The following is a 13,947-nucleotide window of genomic DNA, read 5'->3' as shown; positions in this document are numbered from 1 at the left end:
CTTGGACGGTAATAGAGGAGCCCGGGAAACCCGGTTATTTGACCTGCTCACAACGTACGTATCACAGGGGACATCCGCAAGCCGTGCCGATACCCTCTTTTCGTCCGGTGCCTGCAGTCAGAGAGCGCCGATAGGCGACCGACCATGCAGCATACCATCGGAGGGGCGACTGCCTGCAACCAACCAATCCGTCCTGTCTTTGACTGGGGGTGGTTCCTCGAATGCCACTTCCTTGCTTCCCGACATAGCTTTCCTTCTGTCGTCTCCATGCCGTCATCAACTTTCATCGCACCATGGTCCTTTCTCCTGCTCAAATGTCCATGGCAAAAACCAGTCCATCCACACGTGGCATTGGGGCGTTTCGAGCGTGGTTGGGCGTCGGCCGAAGGGACAATCGAGTTGGCCCTGGACAATCAGCCACAAGTGCTTACATCTTTTCGCCTCCTCCCTCGTCCTGCCACGCCGAGAATGGCGCCGCCGGGGGGGAAATGTCGGCTGGTGTCCGTAGCGTTGCACAGGGCGGATGCGATACATCGCAATCAGGGGGCGCAAACAATTCAATTATCAAAATTCCTTCCATTTCTTAATTCCTTCCCTATGCAGTCAGTCTATGTTACAAGATGTGAAACAAAGGAAAAAGATTCGTACAAGACGCTCCTGTCTCATTAAATTCCGTTCCAACCCGAAATGGACAGGCAAGTAAAACAACATGGGATTCCCTATGCGCGTGGGCGCGGTAGAATAGATAGACAACCCCCCCCCCCCTGCGCGACGCGTGCCCAACCGGACTCCTCCCGGACGTTGTTTGACTTCAACGATCCCAGGCGGCATTATACACTAGATAATCCATCTCATAGTCTGTTGGAAAGATGGTCAATGAATTTGTTTGCGATGAGATGAAAGAGATCGTAAACATCTCCAACTAAACGGCTCGGTGTTTTCTGAGCGCACTGCCTCATGGATGCGTCTGGTTGAGGTCGTATTGTTCCGGCTGCAGCGGCTGCGTCTCCGTTGGGGACAGGGGAGGTGACTCGAGTGGTGACGGAACCGGCGCGTCACCTTCCACGAACGCCGCCGCGGTGGCTGCCGCCTCGCGGAGGTCGTTACGCCCCGAGAACCGCCTGATAGACCTTGCCGACGCGTCAGAGCACCGCCTCATCGTATTTCTTTCGCTGTGGGAGGCCTTGCACTCCGGAGTCGATGGTGCCGTCCCGGACGCAGGAAGCATGTTGGGGGCAGAAGGGGCCTCGGTGTCGGAAATGGAAACGTAATCCTTGGGAGGAGGTTCCTGGCTCGCCGACGACGGTTCACCGCGGAGAGTCATCGCGTTGGACCACCGTTCCGTGTTCGGACGCGAAGGCTTGAGCAAGAAGGACCGCCTCTCAGCAGGCTCCTTTATGGGAAACGGGCTGTCAAGGAGCATGTTCTTCTGGGCGGCATGCTCGTCTTCGTAGCGCGATGATGAAGTCGACGGTGAGTGCTCCAGGGGAGTGACTTCGTCGATATCAGCGACCATGGGGGTGGCGAAGCTCGAGATGCGCTTGTCGTGACCTGGATGGTGTGCGGGCTCCTTTAGCGTCATGGCGGAAGACCATCTCTCGCTGCCGCGCTTCTTCATGTCCTTGCCGCCGACCTTTTCGTTCATGTTATCGTCGGCGCCGGCATCCCTGAGAGTCATGGCTGAGGACCAGCGGTCGCTGTTGCGCCGGAAGCTGGGCGGGATCATGGGCACGGGCTCGATCGTGTCTTCTTCCATGGTTCTCTTGCCTGCCGTCTTCTCGCTGGATGAGGATCCCGCAATGGAGGTGTCCTTGCTAGCAGTTTTCTTGAGGATATCGTCCTTGCTGGCGGCCTTTTCGCTGGCGGTTTCGCCCTCCAGCCTGAGTGTGAGATACGTAACGCCGGACGGGTAGTAGCCCTCCTCGATGGCGCGGGTGAGGTCGTACCGGGCCTGGTCGCTGATCGACCGGGTAAGGCGCAGCTTCTTCATGTTCTCGCCGTCGATGGTCTCTTCCCAAGTCTTCTGGAACATGAGCGCAAGCTCGTTGACGAGGAGCAGGAAATAGAATCCAGCGATGATGGCCAAGTCCTGCACCTGATGGGTCGTAGGGTAGTCGGAACCCATGCGCCTGAACTCCGGACTGCGCATGCTGGACCGTTGGATTGTGAGGATCTTGAGGATGGTGATAGCGACGCTCATGACCCAGAAGATCACGTTGGCCGGCTGCCAGTTGCGTATGCGGCCCTTGGCACCACGGGTAGCCTGCATGGCCGCGCATACACCGCAGCCAGCAAACGCAAAGGGGATCAGACCGATGGCGAAGCGGATCTCCACTAGCCGTGCCATTTCAAGAATCTCCATGAGAAAGACAACAAGGATCGAGAAGTAGTAGAACGACAGCTGGGCGTGCCTCTGCCATTCCTCTTTGACGGCGTACCGCTTGATCTTGTCAACGATGAGGACCCGGACAACGAAATGGAACAAGGCGAAGGTAACGACGAGACGGATCCACGCCGGCAAGGGGACGAGAATTGAGTCGAAGAAACACGTTGACGGTAGAGGGCTGAACCTCGAATGGACCGTCTGGACGAGAGCGTTAGCTGGAACATGACGGTACGCTGGTCAAGGCCAAGGGAACAACCGGAGGAGACTCACCAGCCCTTCGGGGCGCATGCCACACAGCCTCTGCATGATGGCTACTCACAGCGGGCGACAGAGAGGCAGGGGGGTTCGGTTGGGTGCCTCTCAGCAACTCTGGAACGACGGGAAACAGGACAAGAGTTCGTCTCGACAGAGGGGGGAGCAGCTGCGACATAACTTTATCTAATATCATCAATGCCGTACCGACAAGACGTCGGAGGTGCGCACTCGCCTTCTTTCGTGGCTGGTTCCAGGGCTAGGTGGACTCGAGCGCCCTCTGGGGTCTCTGTGCTGCGGCTCTTGGGGCATATTATGCTGGCGTACGCTCGGGGCTTGCAGAGATGGCGTTTCAACCTTGTGACACCGGTGACGACGAATATATTTTGAGAACTGTGCAACGGCAGCAAGATCGAGCGGTACGGCCGCTGGCGGCGTGCGATTGGTCGGCAAGGGAGAGACACACAGGGCAGGGGGGCCAGAGTCCGATGGGGGAAGTCCATTCTGGTATTACTTACGATGACCGGCCTCTGGCTGGGTGCTCCTACATGGCAGCGCGGCCCCAGGGTGCATATTTACAAGGTGCGACAGTCCTCCTGCGAAAGGATGAGGCTAAACCCACGGCCCCTTGATACGAGGGAATCAAGGAGTGCCGAGCGGTGCTGTTTTAGGCCCAAAAGTGTAAGCCGTCAGACCAACGTACATGGTAATGTCGATCCCACCTTGCCCTAGCACCCCGACGGTGTGGTAGAGGCTGGCTTGATCCCTGGAAGAGGTGGTTCCGACATCTGGTGGTTGGTGGTGATCCGGGACATATGCGTGCTGCAGACCGAAGAAGAGAGCGTTGTCTGGGAAGCTGTCTGGTCGCCTTACTTGCCATCTTCGAACCCCCCCCCCCCCCCCCCCCTTCTCTCTCTCTCTCTCTCTCTCTCTCTCTCTCTCTCTCTCTCTCTCTCTCTCTCTCTCTCTCTCTCTCTCTCTTCCCAGGCACTCTAACCTCTCAGCTGGGTTGGTTGGTATGCTTGTTTGGGGGATAGGCTGGGACTCCGACTAAGCAGACGTTTCCCCTACGGCGACGGGCTGCTGTTCGGGTCCGTCTGTACGCTCGGCCCGCAAGGAGTGGCGCCGTAAGATTGGGACGAACGTAGCGTTGCTATAAATTGCTCTTTGACCGGCTACTGCCACACGATGGGCTCTCGCCGTGTGGTGTGGTCAAGATGTTGCCAGTAAAGTACGTTTCCATGGGTTCCTTGCTTATTGTGTGAACGCCACACCGACTGTCATCGTCATTGTTGTCTGTTGTTGCTGGCCCCCCCCCCTCAATCTGCTTCAGGGATGGGTCTGGAACAAGAGCTGAGATGCTTTAGAACCCTTCGTTTAGTCCAGGTCGCCGTCGAGTGGCTTACTGTGGCCATAGCTCCTCCCAACTACCCAAGGAACATTTGTGCAGGCCGTGAGCTGAGAGGCGTCGGCGTGACACATGCTGGCAGTGTCGGGCAACGTGGGAATAGCGTCAGGTACAGTGAGGCGCAGAGGCGCAAATTACTAGATAAACTGGCTTATGTGAAGTCATGATTGGAAGGGGAGTAAGGGTAAGAGGAGTTCGGGTGACTGATGGTCGGTTGGAAATGGTGCGATGAACCAAAAGTCTAATGCAGACGGAAAATCCATGACATCGGGCGACTTTGGAGATTCAGATGCGGGAAGGCAAAGTACCGGTAGGTGAGTAAAGACAGGGGCCACAGTGGACACGGTGGGTACTAGGTACTGTACAGACCGAGCTTCTTTTCCCTCTTTCCTTACTCTAGCCTCGGCCGTCGGTGCATGTGAGCAACAAAGGGTTTTTTATTTGTTTTGCACGTGATTATGTCATGCAGGAAGAGGGACGATAGATTGCCTAGATAGTCGAGGCCGATGGGGGGGCATCGTCGAGACAAAATGGAGGTTGTGGTGTTGCTGTGAGAGTGGGTTTTGGTAGTGGCTCTCATCATGTCCGAGTCAAAGGCGTACGATGTGATTTGAAGGGTGATAGTTTCTACAGGTATCCGTACATGGACGTGTGGATCGGGCGTTTTCTTTTGAATGAGGGTGAGCCGCCGGCTGGAGCTGTCGTCGTCGATCGCTTTGCTTGTCTGTCTCCATATCCTGGTCTGTCCCCTGCCCGCCCGAGCGTACCAAAGCCGGCTTGGGGCTGATATCGCTGTCGCATGCGTTCATACATATCTAATAGTACTCCGTACAGGTGAGTAAACAAAACAGGGTCTACAGATACCTACCTACCTACCTACCTACCTCCCTACATGGATAGGCAGACATTGTGTGCAAAGGACGACATCATTGTTGAGTGTTGGGAATGAAACTGTTGGAAGAGGGTGACGGGCAATGGCGCCAATGGTGCCAATGGTGTCAGCATACGTAGTACGCAGGCTTGGAGGTCATCTGCGAAGCCCCAGGCTTGGTTGTTGAGAGGGTATTCGGTCAATGGGCGACGGGTGTCCAGGTGATACCGAGGTACGAAAGTACATTGCCAAGGAGGGCCTCCACTGTGATTGCAGCAAGCAGAGAGAGAGAGAGATCTCACATTTCGCCGAAGCCGTGCCAAGATGAGGTATACAGTACCCAGATAGGTAGGTAGCTAGTTTACGCTGTTTATGCCTGCCTACGTCCCATGCCTACACAAGTACCGACGTACCTATCTACCTACCTACCCATGTAGGTACCCAGATACCTAGGTACCTACCTAGGCAGGTAAGTAACACAAGCAGGCCCCTCAGTTTCCCTCTCCATTCTTTATCCGCAAACTAGTGGTTGCTTGGCTCGTACAGATACGGAATTAGGGGTGCACTACCGTAGACTTTTGGAGACTGGTGCTGACTGGCGGCCTCAGACCTCAGATGCAGAGGGTTCAGGTCCTGGGAATCAAGCTGTTGTTGATTTATCATGCTGGAGAAGCTGTCGAGCCTCGTCAGGCCGAGGTAAACTGTCATCTTGGCCACGGTGATCAAGTGTACCCAATGCCTACCTACCACTCGGGTGACAAAAATGATGGCCGCTTGCCATATGGTAGTAGTGGTAAGTGCAGCCGACCGTCTTTTTTTGTCACCCGAGTGCCTACCTATCTAGGTACCTAGGGAGACCAGGCGTTGGTCGTGACAATCGAGGTCTACACACGTACGCATGTGTTGCGAACATCCCCCAATATACCGGTCTCTGAATTGGTCGAGATGATGTATGTCTACTACCTTACCTCAAGCAGCGATATATGTATGTACAACAAAACAAAACCTATATTCGGTGATAGGATATACTGCTGTATTAGGTAGTTTACCTACCTAACCTAGGTAGCAACGCAATACCCAAGGATGTATGTAGGGATACCATGCCACACGTACGTAGTCTACCGAGTTCCGGCCAGTGGCGGATCGACCAGCCCCTGGTCGCATGCCCTGCTACAGCATCATTCCAGTGGCCCAGCTCATAACCGTGACGCAATTAAAGCCCGTCACTCTTCTCGCAGCTAACTTTGCGCTCCTGCCCGCACACGTAGCTCTTCAACCCTCTCCAAAGAGACCAGAGCAACAACTCGAAGCCCTCCCTCGTCAACTCTCGCAACTCTGTCCCCGTTGCAAAACCTGCCGCCGTCAATTATCGATCCAGCCTCTCGACGATACCAACGCTGCCACCTTGACACCCCGGAAAGCTTGTGGTTAGCTTTGCCCCCCCCCCCCGATCCCCTCCCTGTCCTTTCCGCACCTCAGACCTCAAGGGCTCGCAGGCCGTGAAATCTCCCACCATTCCGTCCATCATCACCGCCCTTCTCGTCCTTTCCATCGCTATTCTCACCGGCTGGTTCCTCGCAAACTCTCCCGCAAACTCCTTCATCACCGCCGCCACAATGGACTGGACCAAGGGTATTATGCCCCTGCACCCAGTGCACAAACCCCCTTACACCATCGAGTCGCCTGGCTACCAACGTGTCGACGGCGAAACCCTCCCCCGCCGCCACTGGAAGGCCAAGGAAGGCCTCAGAACCAGACCCCATCCCGACATTCGTACCGTCTACGACGTCGTCAAGCGGAGCGCCCACGTATACCCTAACGAACCCGCCGTGGGCTCCCGAAAGCTCGTGCGCCTTCACAAAGAGAAGAAGAAGGTGCCCAAGAATGTCGATGGAGAGATTGTACAGGTCGAGAAGGAGTGGCAGTACTTTGAGCTGTCCAATTACTCCTACATGACCTACGCCGACTTCCTCACCTACATCAACCAGATTGGCTCAGGCCTGCGAAAGCTGGGTCTGAGCAAAGGCAGCCGGGTCCATCTGTTTGCGACCACCACGTACGTCCGAGAGCACTATCCTTTCCATCCTCCCGCGTCCCGAGCACTCCACGACGGGTTCCGTCTATGCCCGTCAAGAAACTGCTAACCCGACCCTCTGGAATCTAGTGCCAACTGGATGGCCATGTCCCACGCCTGTGGTTCGCAGTCTATCTCAATTGTCACTGCCTACGATACCCTCGGCGCTAGCGGGGTCGAGCACTCGCTGCTCCAGTCCAATGCTGAGGCCATGTACATCGACCCCCAGCTCCTCAAGACGGCAAGCGGAGCTCTGAAGAAGGCCGACAATGTCAAGTTTGTCGTGTATAACGACAACTCTATCTTTTCCGATGGCACCGAGGTCGACGCTTTTAGGAAGGCGAACCCCGACATTAAGCTCCTCAGCATTGAGGAGGTGCGCGCCTTGGGCGAGGAGAACCCTGTCGACACTGTCGAGCCCAGCCCCGAGGAGTTGTTTTGCATCATGTACACCTCTGGCTCCACTGGTCCGCCTAAGGGTGTGCCCATGACCCATGAGGGTACCGTGGCAGCGCGTAAGCCATCCTTTCCTCGCCTCTAGAGGCTACCAGAGGCTAATCGAATCGTCTACAGTCAGTGGCCTCTTTACCTGCGTCGAAGAATGTGTCAGCTACCGAGACCACATCCTGGCATACCTGCCTTTGGCTCATATCTTCGAGCTCGTCCTCGAGAACCTCGTCTTATTTGCTGGCGGCACTCTGGGCTATGGCAACCCTAGAACGCTTTCTGACACATCAGTCAAGAACTGCGCTGGTGACATGCGCGAGTTCCGGCCGACCGCCCTGGTCGGCGTGCCGCAAGTCTGGGAGACGGTGAAGAAGGGTATCATGGCCAAGGTCAACAGCTCCGGTCCTCTAATCAAGGCCCTCTTCTGGGGCGCCTTCAACTACAAGACTTTCATGGTCAAGTATGGACTCCCAGGCGCAGCCATCTTCGATAACATCGTCTTCAAGAAGGTGCGCGAGATGACGGGTGGCCGTCTCCGCTTCATTATGAATGGCGCCAGCGGTATCTCGGATGGGACCAAGCACTTCCTCTCCATGACCATTGCGCCCATGTTGACAGGCTACGGTCTGACTGAGACGGCTGCCAACGGTGCCCTTGGTGATCCTCTGGAGTACACATCTACCGCCATCGGTTCTATCCCTGCTGCCGTCGACCTCAAGCTCGTCTCCATTCCGGACCTCAACTACTACACCGACTCAAACCCCCCTCAGGGTGAAATCTGGATCAAGGGTCTTCCCGTGCTGAAAGAGTACTACAAGAACCCGGAGGAGACGGAGAAGGCCATAACCAAGGATGGCTGGTTTAAGACGGGCGACATTGGCGAGTTCGATGCCGTCGGTCACGTGCGTGTCATTGATCGCGTCAAGAACCTCGTCAAGATGCAGGGCGGAGAGTACATTGCCCTGGAGAAGCTGGAAACTGTATACCGCGGCAGCTCCTATGTCGCTAACATTATGGTCTACGGCGACGGCGAGCACTCTCGTGCCATTGCCGTCATTGCCCCCAATGAAAAGGTTCTCGCCGAAGAAGCGAAGAAGCTTGGTGTTGACGAGCACAGCATGCACACTGATAACAGGATGGTTGATGTCGTGCACAAGGATCTCGTGTCAATTGGTAAGAAGGCCGGTCTGACAGGCCTCGAGATCGTCGGCGGCGTCGTTCTGACCGAGGAGGAGTGGACCCCGGATAGTGTGAGTCCCCCCACGCCAGCGGCCCACACGTACAGAACCCAAACTGACATTGCATGCAGGGCCTCGTCACCGCCACCCAAAAGGTCAACAGGAGAGTTATCAGGGAAAAGTACAAGGCCCAGATGGAAAAGGCTTTCAATGAGTAATCGGATTGAAGTACGAAATGCTGCTGGAGAAGTGGTTTTTCTCCCGACACACCGAGACGACCGGCATCTTCTCCCCGAACTTTCTTCGTCCTCCAGATCGTCGAACCGAGCAATGGCAGGAAAGCGGGATCGAGAGAGTGGAGGAGATGGGAGGGACAGGAAATCTTCGCTCTGCTCATTAGGAATTTACGGCCCATCGTTGTCTTATGTAGCAAGGACCATCTGTCATGATGTACACTATCACCAACCCAATCTTGATTTCCACGAACTCGGATATGCTTGGCTTTCCGTATTGATTGCTTTCTGAATGAGTGCTTAGGTGAGGCGAATACTCGTAATATGACCCATTCTGTTTTGCCGGTTCATGATCTGTGGTTTGCGGTATCTGAGGAACTCCTCACAACCTAAGCGTTGGCAAGGTGGGCTTCTCTGTCTACGCGATTTCGCCGGCCCTTAGAGTGTCTGTTTACTTTCACACGCGTTCAGCAAAAAAAAAGCACACGGCACTACAAGTCATCTACAAGCCCGATCCAGTATTTGATTCCAATTTTATTTTTTCCTTATTTTCAGCTGTGTATGTTTCGTTTTGTTCGCGCAAAGGGTTTGTTTATGCTCCCGTCGTTTCTGCGCTCCAGAAAACAACTCAGTATATATAAATAGATATGCCGCTACTGCCCTTGTCATCATCTGTTACATCTACCACTGCAGAGGCTCTGCATGCGGTTCATCCGCCCAGTCGGCGGCAAGACCCCACAGCTGCGGTCGAAATTGGTGGTAAGATTCCTCCTCTGCCGTCTGGGTGGACCGTCCGGACTCCTAGTCCCGGGGCGCACGAGAACTGAGTCCCTCTTTGACGGCCTCCAAGATCAAGTCCTTGGCCTTCTCGACGCCGTCGGCGGTGCCAATGATCTCAATGGCATCCTCCTTGTCATCGTTGCGGGGCACATTGATCTTGCAACCGCTCTGCTTACGGATGGAGTTGACCTTGCTGCCGCCCTGGCCGATGACATAGCGGTAGGTCTTGGGGTCGGGCAGAACCAAGTAGCCCGTGTGAGTGTTCTTGCGGGCCTGCTCGATGGCCGAGGCGATGGCCGCCTTGGCCTTCTCGATGTTCTCGGGAGAGCCGCGAAGGACCCAGGGGATATCGCCGTCCTCGCCAGCGGCGCTGTCCACAACCTTCCAGGAGTGTACATCCGCAGTGGCGTCCTCATCGTCGGTGATCAAGGGCAGAGCACCGCCGTTGCTGCGGCTGGCACTGGGCTTGGGGGGCAGGCTGTGGCCAGCGTGGTCGACGGAGACCTGGTGGTTATTGCGGAGCTGGCGGAAGAACTGGCCGTTGTTGGAGATGGAGTGGTGCAGGCTGCGGGGAACCTGGAGGGTCTCTCCCTCCTGCTCCTTAACAAGCGAAGCAATGTGCGCCTTGGCCTTCTCGACGTTCTCGGGGCGGCCAGCGATCTTGACGCCGGTCTTACCGTCACCCTGGCGGGGAATGTCAATCGAGACAGTGAACTGGGACTCCAGCTGCCGCTTAGCATCTCCACCACGTCCGATCAGGGTCCTGTGCTTCTCGATAGGGACGTCCAGAATCTCAGTGACTTGGCTCTCCTTCTCTCTGACAATCTCTTCGATTCTTGCGCAGATCTTGTTGACGATGTCGGAACGACCCTCAACCTTGATCGTGTTACCATCAGCCTCCTGCTTAGGGAACTGAATGGTCCGGGCAAGCTCGCGGCGGTCATCGGACCCACCGGCCTTGACAACTAGGTCACGGAGGTTGGCACCTGTCGCATGTTAGTCTCGGTTAAGCGGATGGACAGGTCAATGATCATACCTCCTGCACCGATGAGAGACTTGTGATGTTTCTTATCAACCTCAAGGGTTCTCACAATGGTGTCGTTGAACACATCTCTCTTCTCCTCAAGGGCCTTCTTAGCTGCCGCCACCTGGGACTTGGTACCCTTGATCTGGATGTCGACGGTTTCGGCATCACGGCCGCTAGGAATGTCAATCTTGGCGCCGGAAGACACGCGAAGCTCCTCCAAGGCGGCGCCACCTTGTCCAATAATAGACGGGACTTGCTTCTGCTGCACAGAGACAGTGGCTGTGAAAGAATTGTCCTTCAAGTACTGGAGGAGAGATAGGATCTCGTCGCGAGCCTCATCCGCTCCCTTCTTGGGACCGCGGATGATAACTTCGTCGGGTTCCTGCTGACGCTTGGGTTTGCCGGCATCGCTGGCAGTGTCGGCGTCCGCGTCGTCGTCCTTGGGGGCCTTACCAGATCGCGGGAAGAAGATCAAGACCTTGTACTTGCTCTGCAGGCGGTTGGTGACGCTTCCTCCCGCACCGATGAGCTCGCGGTGGAACTTAGGGTCGACCTTGAGGATGTGAGTGACTTCATCGGCCAGGGTGCGGCCGAGGGAGCTGATGTGCGCCTTGGCAGCCTCGGCCTTGGCCTTGGGGCCCTTGAGCTCCACCTTTCCGTCCTGCACCTGGATTTCAACGTCAAAGCGGTCACGAAGCTCCTTGATGTTCGAACCGCCTTTGCCAATGAGGTGGTTAGCGAACTTCTGGGGGAAGTCGAAAGACATGGTAAAACCACGCTCCTTCTCATCCTCCTTCTCTTGCTCAACGAAATCGATGACCTTTGCCTCGAGCTTCTTGACAGCGGAGGCGGGGCCACGCAGAGTAACAACAGTACCGACCGAAGACACACGGATGGGGATCTGGTCGTCAGGCCTGTTGGCCTGTTCCTTCTTGATGAAACGGCGAAGGCGCTCGTGGAACCTATTAACATCAGCACAATGCACTTCCACAGCGGGCTCAAAAAACGAAACTTACTTTTGGGGCACGTCAATGGAGGCAGAGGCGATCTGCTCTTGCTTGTTGATAATGTCCAAAATCTGCTTGCGCACATCCTCCAGGCTCTCCTGGAAAGCACGAATCTCGTCCTGGGAAGGGCGGCCGGTCTTGATCTCAGGCTTGGGCTCGGGAGCAGAAGGACCTTCGAAAACCAGCAGAACAGGGGCGTCAGGCTCGGCAGCCTCGGGGAGAATAACGTGGACGCCGTAATTGTTCCTCATGCGAGGGCTGACATCTTTGTTCAGGTAATTGTGGTAAAAGGGGTCGACGGGAATGGGGGCAATTCTGGCAGGAGGAATGGCATGGACGAGCTTCTCAATGGCCGATTGAGCCTGGAGAACGCTCTTGCCGTCACGCGCATACAACTCATAAGGTGAAGCACCGTTAGCGGAGAAGGGCGTGTTGATGTGAGTATTGTGGGCTCTTTCGATCTCGTCGAACAGGTCACGGTGGCGCAGGTAACGGGTGACGTTGCGGGCGTGCGCGTTGACACCGCCGGGGGCGTTTTTGTGGAACCGGCCAATGTCGAAAGTAGAAAACTGCATGTTCATAGCTCTGTCCATGGCAGTCTCGACACCCTTGTTTAGCTGAGCGGCAGGGCCAATGACGGTGACAGAGTCATCATCCTCGTCAGTGGGCAAGAGGATAGTGCAACCAGTCTCGTTGAAGAAATCGTCCAGAGACTCGCCGCGACGGCCGGCGATGAACTGGTGACGGCCCTTCTGCAGACTGAACTGGTCGATGGCGAGCTGGTTCTGCAACTCCTGGACGCGACGCTCGATCTCGGCACGCGCGGCCTGGACAGCAGCGCGGTCGCCAGCTAGCTGGATGTGGTTGTCGGCGGCGGGGACGAACACGGGGCGCTCGCCCTCATTGACAGCGAGGTTACGGCCACGGGGAGCCCAGATTTGATGGGGAGGAACCCGGACCTGAACACCGTTGTTCTCGTACTGGTTGACATGGCTGTTTCCAGGACCCGCAATAAAGGGGTAGAACTCAGCAGGGATGCCGCGCAGCTTGGTGTTGACGTTGGCTGAACGTTCGCCAGCAATCTTCAGAATCTCGTTGCGAGCCGAAGCAGCAGAGAGAGCGTTACCCTCAACGAGAACATCGATGGTGGAGTCATCGTCCTCATCGATCTGGGCACTGCCATCCTCCACCTTGGGAAGCTGGACGCGGGCACCAGACTTCTCTTGAATAGCCTTAATGACAGAGCCACCTTTTCCAATAATGTGTGCACGGGAAGACTGGGGGATCGGAACCTTGATGGTAGTCTGAAGCAAAAAAAAGTCAGCGTGACATCGAGCGTGGTGGCGCTACTGTTCCCTTACCTTGGTGCCAATCTGCTGGACGAGATCCTTCAAGGCCTGCTGAGCAACATCCTGAGGGCCAGTCGCATCAAACTTCAGCCTTCCGTTGGTAGCGGTAGACAGGGTGATGTTGGCACGCGACTTGCGGTTGATGTCCTTCATGATATCCGCGATGGGACGCTTCAGCTGGCCGCGCGGGAGGATGAACTGGGGCTCCAGCACAACCGTCTCGACGTTGCGGCCAGGGATCGACATGGAAGGGGGACCGTTCTTTGGGGTGGCTGCTCCCGAAGCAGGGGTCGAGGAGCGGGAAAGACCATTGGCGGGGGTAGAAACGTTGCTCTTAGCTCCCCAGATAGGGGCGGCGTTGGTCTTGGGCTTAGGACCTCCGGCCCCGAGCTCGGGGAAAAGGTCGTGGGACTGAGGGTCAAACTTCTTGCCGGGAGCAGAAGTTTCCTTCTGCTTTCCCGCAGCCTTGGTAGACATAGGGTCGGCCCAGGTCGCCGAGTCACCAGACTTCAAGGGGAGGTCCTCGTCAGGGACATCCTCGACAGTGGGGTGGTGGTCGACATGAGTCTGAAGAAGCTTCTGGGCAGCCGAGGGCTCGGCGCCGTTAGAGACCGTAGGATCGGTAGAGGCCATTGTATAGCGCAATGACTAGCGTAGTCGTCGATATGATGCAATAGAATCGTGAGAGTAATCGGAAAGCGTTTCGGTATATCTGAAAGGGGTGGCACTGGTTAGCTGTGTTTGTGGCTTCAAGGGCGCGATGCGGATTCGAGCACGAAACAAAAAAAGCACGAGACGAAACTCACAACTGACGATATATACGGCAATTGGGGACAAGACCAGTAGAATCAGACTCCCGATGAAAGAAGGCTGAAGCGTGAGAAACCGTTGAGCAGCAGATTAACCGATGGAGAGGATGGACTTTGTTGCTGGCC

The 13,947-nt window shown here is 55.9% G+C and overlaps 5 protein-coding genes across 5 annotated transcripts; 2 read left to right on the top strand and 3 right to left on the bottom strand.

Annotated features, from left to right (window-relative positions):
• Window positions 1-812, top strand: LY79DRAFT_228699 (uncharacterized protein). The gene has a single exon (XM_060551657.1). The coding sequence runs from the start codon at window positions 145-147 to the stop codon at window positions 667-669; it is 525 nt and encodes a 174-aa protein (XP_060413579.1). The 5' UTR covers window positions 1-144; the 3' UTR covers window positions 670-812.
• LY79DRAFT_555785 (uncharacterized protein) lies at window positions 549-2,821 on the bottom strand. Its single transcript, XM_060557951.1, has one exon. The coding sequence runs from the start codon at window positions 2,360-2,362 to the stop codon at window positions 956-958; it is 1,407 nt and encodes a 468-aa protein (XP_060413578.1). The 5' UTR covers window positions 2,363-2,821; the 3' UTR covers window positions 549-955.
• LY79DRAFT_228703 (uncharacterized protein) lies at window positions 2,365-3,530 on the bottom strand. Its single transcript, XM_060551658.1, has 4 exons — window positions 3,361-3,530; window positions 2,874-3,300; window positions 2,657-2,818; window positions 2,365-2,584 (listed from the first exon to the last, which is right to left on the bottom strand). The coding sequence occupies exons 2-4, from the start codon at window positions 3,139-3,141 to the stop codon at window positions 2,451-2,453; spliced, it is 564 nt and encodes a 187-aa protein (XP_060413577.1). The 5' UTR covers window positions 3,142-3,300; window positions 3,361-3,530; the 3' UTR covers window positions 2,365-2,450.
• A 2,782-nt stretch (window positions 3,531-6,312) lies between these two features.
• On the top strand, window positions 6,313-8,923 carry LY79DRAFT_228624 (AMP-binding enzyme). Its single transcript, XM_060551656.1, has 5 exons — window positions 6,313-6,344; window positions 6,414-6,973; window positions 7,082-7,506; window positions 7,565-8,688; window positions 8,748-8,923. The coding sequence occupies exons 2-5, from the start codon at window positions 6,534-6,536 to the stop codon at window positions 8,832-8,834; spliced, it is 2,076 nt and encodes a 691-aa protein (XP_060413576.1). The 5' UTR covers window positions 6,313-6,344; window positions 6,414-6,533; the 3' UTR covers window positions 8,835-8,923.
• A 727-nt stretch (window positions 8,924-9,650) lies between these two features.
• LY79DRAFT_516570 (KH domain-containing protein) lies at window positions 9,651-13,645 on the bottom strand (the record flags this gene model as incomplete). The annotated part of the gene is made up of 4 exons (XM_060554832.1): window positions 9,651-10,615; window positions 10,666-11,618; window positions 11,673-12,967; window positions 13,025-13,645. The coding sequence occupies 4 exons, from the start codon at window positions 13,643-13,645 to the stop codon at window positions 9,651-9,653; spliced, it is 3,834 nt and encodes a 1,277-aa protein (XP_060413575.1).
• Between the last annotated feature and the right edge of the window lie 302 nt (window positions 13,646-13,947).

Source organism: Colletotrichum navitas (genome assembly GCF_030913465.1).
Source record: "Colletotrichum navitas strain CBS 125086 chromosome Unknown LY79scaffold_34, whole genome shotgun sequence".
NCBI classification, from domain to species: domain Eukaryota; kingdom Fungi; phylum Ascomycota; class Sordariomycetes; order Glomerellales; family Glomerellaceae; genus Colletotrichum; species Colletotrichum navitas.
This window is presented reverse-complemented; position numbering and strand designations above follow the sequence as displayed.